The sequence below is a fragment of the Drosophila subpulchrella genome, chromosome 3R, assembly GCF_014743375.2.
Source record: "Drosophila subpulchrella strain 33 F10 #4 breed RU33 chromosome 3R, RU_Dsub_v1.1 Primary Assembly, whole genome shotgun sequence".
Taxonomy (NCBI): domain Eukaryota; kingdom Metazoa; phylum Arthropoda; class Insecta; order Diptera; family Drosophilidae; genus Drosophila; species Drosophila subpulchrella.
In genome coordinates this window covers 8,706,637-8,719,476 of record NC_050609.1, presented here as the reverse complement: position 1 = coordinate 8,719,476, position 12,840 = coordinate 8,706,637, and the positions used below count along the sequence as shown (strand labels likewise).

Sequence of the window (12,840 nt, the reverse complement as noted above, 5' to 3'; positions counted from 1 at the left end):
ATAAGACTAAACTATCTTATCTACCCTAGACATCTAGCAAAATTTTAAAATTTGACCCGTAGATATTAAGGCCCCATATCCGTAGCTATAAGAAAAGCTTAGAGTTAATTTGTAATTACCCGTAACGAGAGCATAAACAAAAAAAAAAAACTTATTTGATTACAGATGTTAGTCTATGTTCAATCATCATATTTTAAACAAGTCTCAGAAAGTTCTTCAAATGTTTTTTATATGAGAAACAATAATATTTGTATAATATATTCTTAAAATCTCTTTAGGTGCTTGAAAACTATACTGTAATCTGTAAAGATAATATTTTAAACAAGTCTCAGAGAGTTCGTAAAATGTTTTTTTATATGAGGAACAATAATATTTGTAAAATATAGTTTTAAAATCTCTTTAAGTGCTTGAAAACTATACTATAATCTGTAAAGATGATGGTATATTTGAAAGTTTTGAGTGGAGTTCAATACAATGGTTCTTCGTAACTCGGCTTTAATAATAACTCATAATTTCCCCGATTTCTCCCTGTGCAGCTGGAGAAGTTGCCGTGGCCAGAGCTGGAGCAATGAAAATTGCTGAGAGCGCCCCGAGGGCTTCCAACTTGGATTGGGACTGGACATGGTTTGGGTTCGGGCTCGGGTCTCTTGCCGCTGCTCTTGACCACGATCGATAAGGCTCGCATACAGCCATACCCATGCGGACACGGCCACTTCAGAGACTGGGTTCGTGTAGGTTATGTTTATGAATTGTCTTGCAGATTTTTGCACACGGAATTATGCGTTTATCTCAGAGGGTTAATTTCGCTGGCTGCTGTTGCTGCAGTTGCTCTTATTGTTGCTGTTATTGCTGCTGTTTTCCATGGCCTGGGTAATTAAATCGCAAGAAGCTGATAATATATGGAAAAGGGCTGAAAGTGTGCAGGAAAATGGTTTATTTTTGCCCTCTCCATCTTTTTTGGCCAAAAGGGTTTCTGGCTCTGCCGCTGTTGTGCTGCTGCTGCGGCTGCTGTGCATTTGCCCGCTAGGAAATTATTCATGATAACAGAGATTGCATTGATTGATTGTGTGGCTGCACTTGGGATGGGTTCGCCTCGGATCTCCACGGATCGCCTGATCAGGCTTTGGGGGCATAAGAAGTGGGGGGGCATCCGTGGGGTCGCGGGGTTGCTGGAAGCCGCTCCATCGACGGCTACCGAGCCTGAGTTATTTGGGCTATTAAATGTCTGTGATTTGGCCATAAGTTATAGGAACATCGACAATCAATTGTTGGCGGGCCTAGGCGGTTACCACATGTGGCAGTAGCTTGGCCCCTGGCAACTGAATTCTGAAATTTAATAGTCTTCAAGAGAGAGGAATTCGGTAAGAGTACGTACCAGATATGTGTACTTTGCCATTTCATGTTTTACTATAGTACTTATCGTATACTTTTAGTTGCATGTCACGCTTTTAACCCACTAAAAAGTGGTTCCCTTTTGACACTTTGACCTTGTTACCCCAATTTAAATATTAATTGATTCTAATTAAGCCAGTCAGTAACTAAAGTAACTCGAAACTAAATATAACTGCAGACATAAACCCACATAGGGGCCTTAAAATATGCAATGAAAACGTTTTTGGCCTCGATTCGGCACAGAAAGACAGGCCCAAAGTTGAACAACCCAAGAGGAGGAAGACCTGAGTGGGGCTATGTATATGACCAAATATTGGCACAAATGAGCGTGTCTCCAGTGCATTGACGAGCCGAGTCCCCCTTTTGGTATTTGGTATCGATCAAACAGGAGACGAGCCCACACCGAAGAGATTCCAATTCCAGGACTTGAGTTGCCGTGGCAACTTTAGCATTGCAGCGAGGGAAATGCTAATGGGTGTGTTTTGGAATCTTTGTTGACAGGGCACGACGTGGCACCAAACCCATTACCAGGCCCCAGTAAACCATATAAACATGGGAGGTCGTTGGGGAGGGGGGGGGGCTTAGACCTCCCGAGTCTATATAAGCTCCGACTTGTGTTTGCGGCCGTTTCAGTTTAACTTCATCGCGTCGTCGTCCTGTCGTCCTGTCGCTCACTCTTCCGCCGAGAGAAACAAAGAAACAATTAAAGTGCAGACCGCAAGGCGGAAGGAAGTGCTTACCACAAGTGATCCCCCACCTCCGGCGCCAAGTTGCATGTTGGATTGTGCCACAAACTTTTAGCCAAGTTCCCCCCCAAATGCCCCTACACCTTCCCCTCCGTGTAAAATGAAAGCAGACAACTTCTTCAAGTACGGCGCCCCTTTGTACCAACCGAAAAGTACCCGGAGCACCCAGAACCAACCGCAAGTCCAAGCGGGCAACATCAACTTCGGCCATCTGACATCGTCCTCGCTGCTGACGAGCGACGACCTGCGGCATCTCACCCAGCAGCGGTGCACAGGATACTCGGACAGGGAGAGCCTCGCCAGCGTGAGCAGTGCGGGTGGCCGGATTAAGAGGCGATCGAGGTAATCCTGGGGGGCAGGGAATAGGAACTTTCTAACTTTCAAGCTGTCTTGAAATGTTGCACAAAGTAGTTGTCCCTTAAATTGTTTCTCGAGCAGCTGACAAAAGCAGTTTATATCAAGTTCTTCTGAGGAAGGACAATGCAATTATGCAACATTGAAAGGTTGCAGGTTGCAACATCAGAAAATAAAAACGAATTCAAAGGAATTTAACTAAAATGCTAACTACATTTAAGTAGGTCCCCAAATTCAGGATTACTTTTTAGATAAATAATTATTTAAAAAAAATTATTTAAATTATAACTTATTAAACGTTTTGCAGTAAGCGTGATTTTAAAACTTGTAAAGTATTACCTTTTATCAAAAAATAAAATACAAGATAGGAATTTAGTAATTATCGTGCAATGAATAGGATCTTGTTTGGATAGACTATATGTATATTTCGTAAAAAAAACATTTACCTTAAAAATTTGGTTTTTTAATATACGTATGCGTTTTCCCACGATATTTGACTAATTAAAAATGTTTTCTAAAAAACGTAATTCTATTAAAGTTAAAATTAATAATGACCTAATGAAAAATAAATTGTAACCAATCAAGTGTTACTGGAAATCGGATGTTCTGAATATTATATCACTTCAAGACCTAAGTCCAATAAATAGTTTTAACCTATTTAATTAAAATGTAGCATATCAAAGTACAAAATTTGCTTATTAAATATTAGTTCCAAAATTCCTGTTTAATTTAATTTCAACATCTAACCTGTTCCTTGCCTTGATAGATAGTTTTTCATGAATCCTTTAGATATATAATCACTTGCTGAAGGGTGGCGTAGATTTAACAACCCCCGCGAAGGTGTTTGCTCAACCATGACGCATGCACTCGGCCACAGGAGCAGGGTTAAAGTTGTATTTTGGCCAACCTGTCGTCCTGGCAACAACTGCAACACCAAGTCAATTGTCACCCCGAAAGGACAGCTTCAGTTTCGCTTTTTTCGTTTCGGCGCCTCAGTTCCATTTTCCATTTCAGTTGCTGAGCAACTCGGTTCTCTAGTCCAAATTCTGTGTAAAAATGTGATCTTTGATGTGGCCCCCTTCTTCCCTGTAATTTTCTTTAGAAACTTCCCGATGAAGTCCTCCAAGGGGGGCATCAGCAAGAAGAGCAAGACCATGGATTACACCAACTATGCCTACAATGAGGCAGTGGGTCGCCTCAAGGTGATGCTGGCGGATAACTCCTATGTGGCACCTAAGTTAGGAGGAGGAGGAGGAGGTGTGTCTTCCTATTTGCGCAACTTCAACGAGGATTCTGGAGACAACTTCTCCGACAACCTATCGGTGGGTTTAACCCTCACGAGAGTGTGAAAAAGGTCCTTGAACTGTATTTACTTTCAGGTCATTGAGCGTCCCGTCTTCTCGGACATTTCCAAGTACTTGTCGCCCAGCCAGAAGTCGCGGATCAGCTCGTATCGCCCCAAGAAGAGCTATACCTTGGGGTATCTCTCGGCTTCCAAGGAGAACCTGGCTTCCACTCCGGCTCTCTACCCGAGCTCCTCGATTCCTCCAGCTGCTCCTCTTCCCGCCGACAGTGTTCCGGCTCCCGTGGAGATCTTTAGCTTTATCGAGAAGCAGGAGGACTACATTGAGCAGCTGGAAAAGGAGTCCAAATACTGTCGCAATGAGTTGACTAATCTCTTGGGTAAAGTCAAGGATGTGATCAATGAGAACGAACAGCTGACGGAGAATGCTCGATCGGAGTTGGTGGCTCTGGGTTCTGGGAAGTCGCAGCCACCTATTACCACTACAAGTCCGTCCTCGGACAGCGATGAGCATCTGATGTTCGCCAGTGGACGTAAGACCCCTTCGACTCCGAGAAAAAGTACTTGTAAGGCACAGGTTCAGAGTCCTCGCTATGCGAGTGCTCCAAATATTGTCTACGAGGCCAGGATTAGCGAACTGGAAGCCGAGCTGATGCAGGCCAGCATTGATTTAAGGCGTCTGAGGACCGAAAACGAGGAGCTTAAGCGGAAACTGGCCCACACCGATCCTCTAACTACAGTGGCCACTCTAACTGGAGGAACTAATTGCGAGTTGCATCGCAAGCAGCTGGAAAACCTGCAGCAGGATAAGCTGACTCTGGAGGAGAGTGTTCGCCACCTGCAGAGACTCCTGGATGAGGCCAAGGCCCAGGGACAGGGAAGTGCCTCCTCCAAGCGCTACATCAGCGATCTGGTGCAAATGGAGCGCTCCCAGGCGGAGCTGGAGGTGCGTCACCTCCGCGATGAACTGGATCGCCAGCACGAGCGGGTCCGGGAGCTGCAGCACGAGATGGCCAGGCGGTTGGCCGAGGAGCGGGCCAGTGCCGAGAGGAGGTACAACAGCCAGGTGGATCAGTTGGGCGGCGATCTCAGCTGCCAGTGGGAGCAGGTGGCCAAGCTGCAGTTGGATCTGGAGCGTCAGAAGCGCTATGAAACCGATCTCAAGCGGGATGTGGCCAGTCGCAATTCGCAGATTGAAGAGCTGAAAATGGAACTGAGAGCCAATAGGACCACCTTCCTGGCGGACATGGCACAGGTGAATGCCGAGAAGCAATCCCTGGAGCAGGACATCACCTCGCTGCGCCTGCAGTTGGACCGGGCTGCCAGGGAGACCAAGACGGAGGCGGCTCGTCTCAACGCCGAGATCAACTCGCTGAGGCAGCGCCTGGACCGCGGTGATGCCGATCTCCTGCACTCCAAAAGGGAGGTCCTGCGGCTCAACGATGAGATAGCCAATCTGGAGAAGGAGGTGAGTGGTAACTATAGGTTATGAGCCAAATAACTTATGTTCTTGACTATTTGTAGTATATAAACCTTTGACTTAATATCATACTTTTACAGCTTGCTTATGGGGAGCTAAAGAACGAGATACGACCCACCAAGAAAGATCTGGACAAGCGGATCTCGGAGATGCAGGATAAGCATGGTAAGTGGGCTAAAATAATACTCTCACTGGATCACTTTTGTCTTTCCACACTCTCTATCACTTACTATCACTATCCTCTCTATAAACTCTGGTTAAGCTATTGATGATCCTATTGTGTTCTGCGTGTGTGAAAACTAAACGAAAAAAAATCAAGTTATACCAAAGATTCGAACTCAAAATTACCTACAGGGAAATGTTCAATAGTTTATCCATGAGTTTTGATCTGTAGCGCGTTGCATTTATTCCAATCCCATTTCAAAGTATACACCTATCCACATAACTAAACCGATAAATGTCTGTTTGTAGCGGGAACGGTAAATGAGCTTGAGGAAATGATAACATCTCAGAAGCAACTCATGGATAAACTGACGAACGAGTGCAAGACCTTAACGGGCAAATTAGAGGATACGACCTACAAGCACAAGTAATTATGCTCAAATATAAACTAAGCTAATCACCAAGCTTTTAGAGATTGATTCAATATGATAGATTTATTTTTAAGAGTTCGATTTAGTTACTCAGTCACTGTTTTATTATTATAATAGACACCTTATATAATGGTATGTGAACATTTGATTGAAAGTCTCCTGACATATGGAAACCACCGCACAGCGCAATATGAAATTCAAGGCCAACCCAAAGCAAAACCAAAGTTTTCCCACCAGTATTCCGAACACCAATTTTCTTTTCCGAGATTCGTTCCACACCAAAGAAAAAGCAAAAAAAAATACCAATAAACCTCTCGACTTGGCTTGAGACTGGATTAACACGCTGTACTTGTACTTCTTCAAACCTTTCTTTTGCTGCCTGCCTGCCACGCAATTTTCATGGTAATTAGAACCAATTTGCGATCTTGTGATGCCAACAACAACAATAAGCGAGCCTTTGACCACGACAACAACAGCAATAGCAGTTCCTACAACAATAAAAGAAAGCGCAAACGAGTTCACTTTGCTGCCTGATTTGGAACTGACCGATATTCTAGGAAATGTTGCTGCTGCTGGTGATGTTGCTGGTAGCACAGCAGATGTTGCTGCTGGCGAGGGCGATGAGATCCTGAGGAATATAATCAGGAGCAATGAGCGTCTGGCCCAGGAACTGGCGAAAATGCCACCGCTTCCCAAGATTTCCAGCTATAAGAAGAACAGAAACAGAGTGGAATCTTCAGCAACATCAGCAACACCAGCAACATCAGCAACATCAGCGACATCAGCAACATCCAAAACCAAATGCTTTTGCCCCAGTTTCATGCGACACAGACACGAGCATGAGCACATCCATACATTGCGCAGGCGCAGCAGCAACAGCAACAGCAATAGCGAAGCGAGTGTTGCATGTTGCCGCAGTCGCAACGGCAACAGGCCAGCAGCAACATCAGCAACATCGGCCGGCAAAGCGCGTACACAAACCACGCACAGCAACACCACCCTAGACACGCACCACCACCATGAGCACCACCAGCATCGCACCACCAGCAACATCTGCAACAGCAGCAACACCACCGCCGAGCAGCAACATCCTGGTCATTCCTGCTGTCATCCCTGCAAAACGGAGCCGTTGCCTTGGCTGCAACAGCATCTAGTTTTGGAGCAGACCCTAAGCAGTAGTAGTGCCCCGAATGCCTGCCAGCCCACGTGTCAAGTGCAACATTTGACGGTGGATGCTGGTGGCATGGCAGCAACATCGGCAGATGCCACATCCACTGCCTGCAGAGGTCCCGGGAGCAATGCTCTGAGTGCCAGCATCAAGCCAAAGTTGTACTTTGAGCAACTGCTGCGACGCGATGGTTGCCGCGCGAAGAAGCCACGTCCTCCGGTTAAAGTGGACGTCAATGTGCGCCTGGTGCCCAAGCAGCCCAAACCGCCGAAGGTCAATCGCTCCCTCAACGAAACCTTCGTCAAGGAGGTGGACGAGGTGGCACAGGCCCTGAACGAAACCTTTGTTAAGGAGTCGTCGCCGGAATTGGCTCATATCGATGAGCAGCTGGCGGAATTGGAGAACGATCGGGAGCGGGAGGATCGCGAGGAGGAGGACGAGGAGGCGGAGGAGCAGGAGCAGGCCACCAAGCTTTGATAGTGTTTTTTTAAGCCACAAAGTAGTCTTAAGTTTAAGGTATAAGGCTAGGAAAAATATTAGTGCGCTATTTAGGTCCTATATCTCAATGTAATGTTAAGTTTTCTCAATGTGAAGTTCATTTACGAACGACTGATAAAACCTATCTTAAAGTCACTTCTTTGAAAAAAGTTTTTTTTGAGACAGCAACTTATCTTATTGACAAAAGTTAGCATGGCATGGAGAGATCGGATTTTTTTTATTCAAAGCACAAAATACTAAAGATTATTTAGTTTTCCATTTTGCACTTTAAAACTAATGTTAAAGTAGATTTAACTTATTTATTAATTTGTTGATTTAAGTTGACACATTTACTGTTTTTTGGTTGAAATACAGTCTGGAGAAGCAGCAGTTACGAGCCACAAACGAGCAGCTGATGTCTCGCCTCCTTCAAATCTGGGGCAAATACAAATCACAACTGCCTGTGCACAAGGGATCCCCGGAGCTGAGCTCCGAGGAGTTGCGAGAGGAGCACCCCATAGAATCCTCGATGGTAATGGTTCCTTTCATTACTTGACTAATTTGGTTTCCCTCTTTCTTTCCTCCTGTCTCTTTCTCTATTTCTCTATCTCGTAACCCCTTTCTCTAACCAACCTGAAGAGAGGAAATATCTGCTTTACAATCGAATCTAGAATATCTATCCAATCGCATGTTGAGTAATGAGGAGCATATGAGTAAATTAGATAGCTCACCACATGATTATACTAGCTTAGTTTCTGGAAAAGGTAAATTCCCCCAAAAGGGGATTACAAACGAAGTAGAGCACCTCCTTTACACAGACCCTAATACTAAAACGATTTCACAACCCCATCAGAACCGGAAGCCGAAGTCCAGGAGTTGGATATACCCGAGAAAGCCGAGACTTAGACCCAGTTACACACAACAAAACCACCCTAACACTAGTTGCATTCGATTGGCGAGCCACTCTAATCAAAATCAAAATTCTTGTACTCACACAGCCGCTTACGACTACCAGGCAGCGACATATGGCACCCCAATCGAACCCATACAAAGCACCCCACAACCACACAACAGCGCCGGCGATGAAGACTATACGAGCGGAGGTCTTGGCCTGGCCGATGGAGCAAGTGCATCCGCCTCGGCAGCAGCCACCACAGCAGCCAGCATTGCAGCAGGAGCAGCTGCAGCCGCAGCAGCAGCAGCAGCAGCAGCAGCAGGATCAGCTGTCTCAGGTCGCAAGAGCAGCATCGCCGACTATGGACTCCAGGATAACGATGACGAGAATCTCAAGGACAACCTTGGCCTGGGCGAGAAGCAGCAGCAGCAGCAGCAGGATCTCGACAGGCAAAGGGAGCGGGAGGAGCGTGACCGGGAGCTCCAGCAACTCCGCGAGCAGCGGGAGAAACGCGAAAGGGAACGTGAGCGGGAGCGGGAACGGGAACAGGCCGAGCAACTGCAGCAGCAGCAGCAGGCGGAGCAGCAGCAACAGCCACAACAGCAACAGCAGCAACCATCGCTGGCCGAGAGCAACATCGCCAACGCAGGAAGCGCCAACCTGGCCGCCTACAACACCGATTACAGTGCCTACGATCAGCAGCAGTACGATGCAGGAGCCTATGACCCCAGTGCCTATGGCCAGCAGCAGTACGAGGGTCAGCAGTACGACTACGGGGATTCGGGAGCAGGCTACGACTATGGAGCCACTGACTATGGACAGTCTGGATACCAGTATGACGCCACGCCAGGAGGCACCGCAGCCAGCAGTCAGCCACAGCCACAGTCCCAGTCCCAATATCAAACACCAGCTGCCCCCCAGCGAGTGGCCACGGACTACAACAGATCGCCACCGCCGTTGGCAGCGGCCACAGCGGGCATCACATCTCCGCCAGCAACGGGCGGAGGAGCAGCAACTGGTGGAGCTGGAGCAACAGGATCCCCCGGAGCAGCAGGACCAGCTGGAACACCCTTATCCGCAACGGGCCGACCACAATCGCGCCCGGGCAGTGGAGCTGTGGGGTCAGCAGCTTCTGCTGGAGCAGTCAGCGGCGGAAAATCCAATCTGCCACAACAGCCTGCCGCGTCAGCCGCCGGCAAGAAGTAGCTGGAGTCCCGAATGCGAGGATCGCCTGACGCTGGAGTGCTCCATCAGTAGTCCCAGCCTGATGCGCTCCTCCAACGATGAGACCTGCTCGGAGCTGGCCGATCTCAGCGAGACCTTCTTGGTGCTGGGGGAAGCTTCCCAGGAGGATGATAGCCTATCCCCTGCCCACACCACCATCATCACGGCCAGGAGATCAAGTGCTCCGGCCGTCGTCCAGCAGAGGGACATTGCCAACGAGACAGTCACCATCGAGCGCCATCTAGAAGCACCCAGTTCTCCAGCAACAGTTTCTTCAGTCAACCTACGTACTTCTACTCATGTGTTCCAGAAATAATCAACCAAAGGAAATCCATGTTTTTTAACTAATAAACGAATTAGAAATCAAAGTTTACAAGGATTTACATGTTCTATTTAACTTGTAGCTAATTAAAGGGGCTACAATTTAGTATTTTTTTTAGATCTCAAAAAATGTATAAAACCTATATTGTTTTGTATGAAAGACGAGGGATGACAATCCAGTTTACACAAAGCTTGAGAGAGTGAATCCATTGTGAAGCAGGTTTAATGACTGCATAATACTTAAACGTCACAATCTCTCATAATAGCAATTGACTTGCTTGACTTCCGCCGGTAATAACTATTAATGTTAGAACTAATAAACAACTTCATGATGTAAGGCCAAGTGCTTTGGGCCACGCAATGCTGTCAAAACAACCGAAATGATGGGCAGACGGACAAACTTCGTGTCCTGACTGACATCCTCGTCAATTGCTAGAGACATCAGGGCCAAGAAGCACTCATAAAGTGGCAAAACAAAATGAACTTGACTTTGAGTTTGGAGGTTAGCCTTTTGCCGTCTTCGATGAGGTAGCAGTAACTCATTTTATTGAGTTTCCGAAATGGGTGATGGTAGGGGGACGATGATCTAGGAGCTGTCGGGATAGGCGGAGGCTATCAGGCGCATACCATTCCAGTTCCATCCATGAGAGACAATCGGAACGGAGGCATGCCCCAGCTGGATGTGGCAGGGCACCTTCTCCGAGGTGGTCAAAAAGCAGGCCGTATAGAGGGACAACTCCAACTCGGGAGAAGTGCCCACAAAAAATCCAGTGACTGGCTTGTTCAGATTCTGGAACGTGTAGCGAACACTCAGCACCATTTGGTTGTTCTAGAAAGGGTTTAAATATATTTTGCACTTATTTTAAGAATAGGTTTCTTTAATAGCATTTAGATACATTACCTTTCCCGTTTCCATGTGGCTCAGCCATCCCTTGTAGTCCACATTGCCGCGTTGCTCTTGGTCTGCAAAATACAGCCAGTTGTGCAATCCCAGGACCTTTTGGTCCCGTATCTCCGCCATAAAGACGTGCTCGAAACTGGAGCTGCCCACGATGCCACGACCTCGGGAGTACGGAGTGAACCAAAGTTCCTGCAGCAAACGCAATTGATCATCATATTCGGTGCTTACAATGTCTAAAGAGAGTTAGAAAAGATTTAGTTAGATTGCTTATTTTATTCTGATATTGACTTACCCTTTTTGACCAGATACCTCATGGTCAGCTTCATGACCCGAGTGTTCATCACGGTCCTGAGGAAATTGTGCTGTTCCTCAATGTGCTCAGGAGTTGGGTGCTCCGCCACAGCCACATCCAACTCATAATTATCAAAGAGCCGCATAAGAAGGGCAGTGGTGGAGTTGGCATCTTTGGTCAACAAATCCTGGTGCAGTTCAAAGAGACTGGGACGTAAAATTAAATCTCAGTTATAAGAAAATCAGTCATGTGTGAATTTAATAAAATTACAATACACACTGTAGCCTTTAAAATTAACTGGTTAATTGGTTGGATACAACTCGAGATATAGGATAAAATACGATTAGTTAGGAAATTTTATATTTTAAAAATCTCAAAAAAGCTGACACTTTTGTGATCTTGGGGTCTGTCTAAAAGAGAAACTATCATCAAAGACGTGGAGGCATTTTATAGATTCTTTTTTGAAAGCTAGTGCTATTTGTTATTTCCTTTTTTCACCATGATATACAACTTATTTAATCTCAAAATGGGTATATATTATTAATGACAAAAGTGAATACTTTAATCAATAAAAGGCGATTATCATATCATCATTACTTACCTCCTGGGGGCTCGATCGTCATGAGCACCCGGCGTGGTCTTCCCCTGGAGATTCACCTTGTACAGGTACGGACTGACCTCGGTCTCCTCCGCATAGAGGTTCTTGGAGAGGGTCAAGACGTCATCGGGCGTTTTGGGCAGCGGTTTGCTGTGAAAGTACTCTAAGAGAAGAACCAGTTAGCGACCTTTCTCTTTAAAAAGAGATCCAAGGGAGACTTTCAACTCACCGTAGAAGTGCCAACTCAAGATGCCAATGGTGATCAGCAGGCCTATGATCACGAATCTCTTTAGCTTCTGACATTTGGCGCTATCGATGTTGCTACCGCTGTTTGTTTGCTGCTGCACTGCGTCCATTGTGGTATAATTATCTAATTACGATTAGTCAAACATTTGTTTTCTCGCCTTTGTTTGTGTCCCCGTATTTTCGGTGTTTATCTATAGCCCAAATCTTTTGCGCTGATCGAGTTTTATCTGCTCATTTCGACCGACCGATTGCCTCTGTGGCCAAAACGCCACTGAGCGGATTGTTCCAGTCCAGATTCGTCTGCTCACATGCTGAATATATGAGTAGAGCCCCAAAAAATTGGATAAACCGCTCTCCCTCTCTTTTCTGTTTTGTAAGGGCTCTCTGGGGATCATCTGTTGTCGTTTGTTTTCGCCTTTTGCTTCGCCAGCAGCTTTTTGCTTGCTCAGGAGCGGATTCACTGGGCCTTCTGTTTACATTTGTGTTTACCGAACTTTAAGTTTCGTCAAATAAAATAAAATATGCCAACATATGGTGCACTTTAGTAATACATTTTCCAGGAAAACAGTTAACCAAAGTATTCCTATGTTCACAGAATGAGAGCTTGCTGAGTTAATGTTTTAGTGGTGTTTTGTACCATTTATATTTTCATATAATATTCAAGTTAAAAATCCTAACTAATCACAGATGGCTTATTTTCAAAGGTTGTATAGGTACCATGCTTTTCGTAAATTTCCTTGTTTATAGAAGAGCAATTAATTTCCATTTTAATATTGTTATTTTAAATTTCCAAATTAAGAACCTTAATAGTGCTGCTGATATCGTAAGAAATTTTAAAAAAACTTACACA

At 45.7% G+C, this 12,840-nt stretch overlaps 2 protein-coding genes across 7 annotated transcripts; one reads left to right on the top strand and one right to left on the bottom strand.

The window, feature by feature from the left end:
* The first annotated feature begins 2,064 nt into the window (after positions 1-2,064).
* On the top strand, positions 2,065-9,959 carry LOC119563401 (serologically defined colon cancer antigen 8 homolog). Of its 6 annotated transcripts, XM_037876766.1 has the most exons (8): positions 2,065-2,480; positions 3,595-3,814; positions 3,872-5,263; positions 5,356-5,440; positions 5,747-5,864; positions 8,153-8,277; positions 8,512-9,317; positions 9,403-9,959. In XM_037876766.1, exons 1-8 carry the CDS (start codon positions 2,239-2,241, stop codon positions 9,946-9,948), a joined length of 3,534 nt encoding a protein of 1,177 aa, XP_037732694.1. In that variant the 5' UTR covers positions 2,065-2,238; the 3' UTR covers positions 9,949-9,959. The 6 variants fall into 6 exon arrangements, with proteins under 6 accessions (XP_037732694.1, XP_037732689.1, XP_037732690.1 ...); XM_037876761.1 differs by lacking the exon at positions 8,153-8,277 and adding an exon at positions 7,889-8,045 and having other exon boundaries at positions 8,512-9,959; XM_037876762.1 differs by having other exon boundaries at positions 8,512-9,743.
* A 42-nt stretch (positions 9,960-10,001) lies between these two features.
* On the bottom strand, positions 10,002-12,532 carry LOC119563448 (poly(U)-specific endoribonuclease homolog). Its single transcript, XM_037876842.1, has 5 exons — positions 11,974-12,532; positions 11,748-11,907; positions 11,147-11,352; positions 10,855-11,087; positions 10,002-10,782 (listed from the first exon to the last, which is right to left on the bottom strand). Exons 1-5 carry the CDS (start codon positions 12,098-12,100, stop codon positions 10,540-10,542), a joined length of 969 nt encoding a protein of 322 aa, XP_037732770.1. The 5' UTR covers positions 12,101-12,532; the 3' UTR covers positions 10,002-10,539.
* Between the last annotated feature and the right edge of the window lie 308 nt (positions 12,533-12,840).

Bases quoted from the DNA above. Each gene is read 5' to 3' on its own strand.
- LOC119563401 (XM_037876761.1), top strand. From the start codon at position 2,239: ATGAAAGCAGACAACTTCTTCAAGTACGGCGCCCCTTTGTACCAACCG. The intron at 5,264-5,355 runs GTGAGTGGTAAC...ATACTTTTACAG, and splicing joins TAGCCAATCTGGAGAAGGAG to CTTGCTTATGGGGAGCTAAA. The intron at 8,046-8,511 runs GTAATGGTTCCT...GTACTCACACAG, and splicing joins ACCCCATAGAATCCTCGATG to CCGCTTACGACTACCAGGCA.
- LOC119563448 (XM_037876842.1), bottom strand. From the start codon at position 12,100: ATGGACGCAGTGCAGCAGCAAACAAACAGCGGTAGCAACATCGATAGC. The intron at 11,908-11,973 runs GTGAGTTGAAAG...TTCTTCTCTTAG, and splicing joins CTTGAGTTGGCACTTCTACG to AGTACTTTCACAGCAAACCG. The intron at 10,783-10,854 runs GTAATGTATCTA...AACCCTTTCTAG, and splicing joins GCCACATGGAAACGGGAAAG to AACAACCAAATGGTGCTGAG.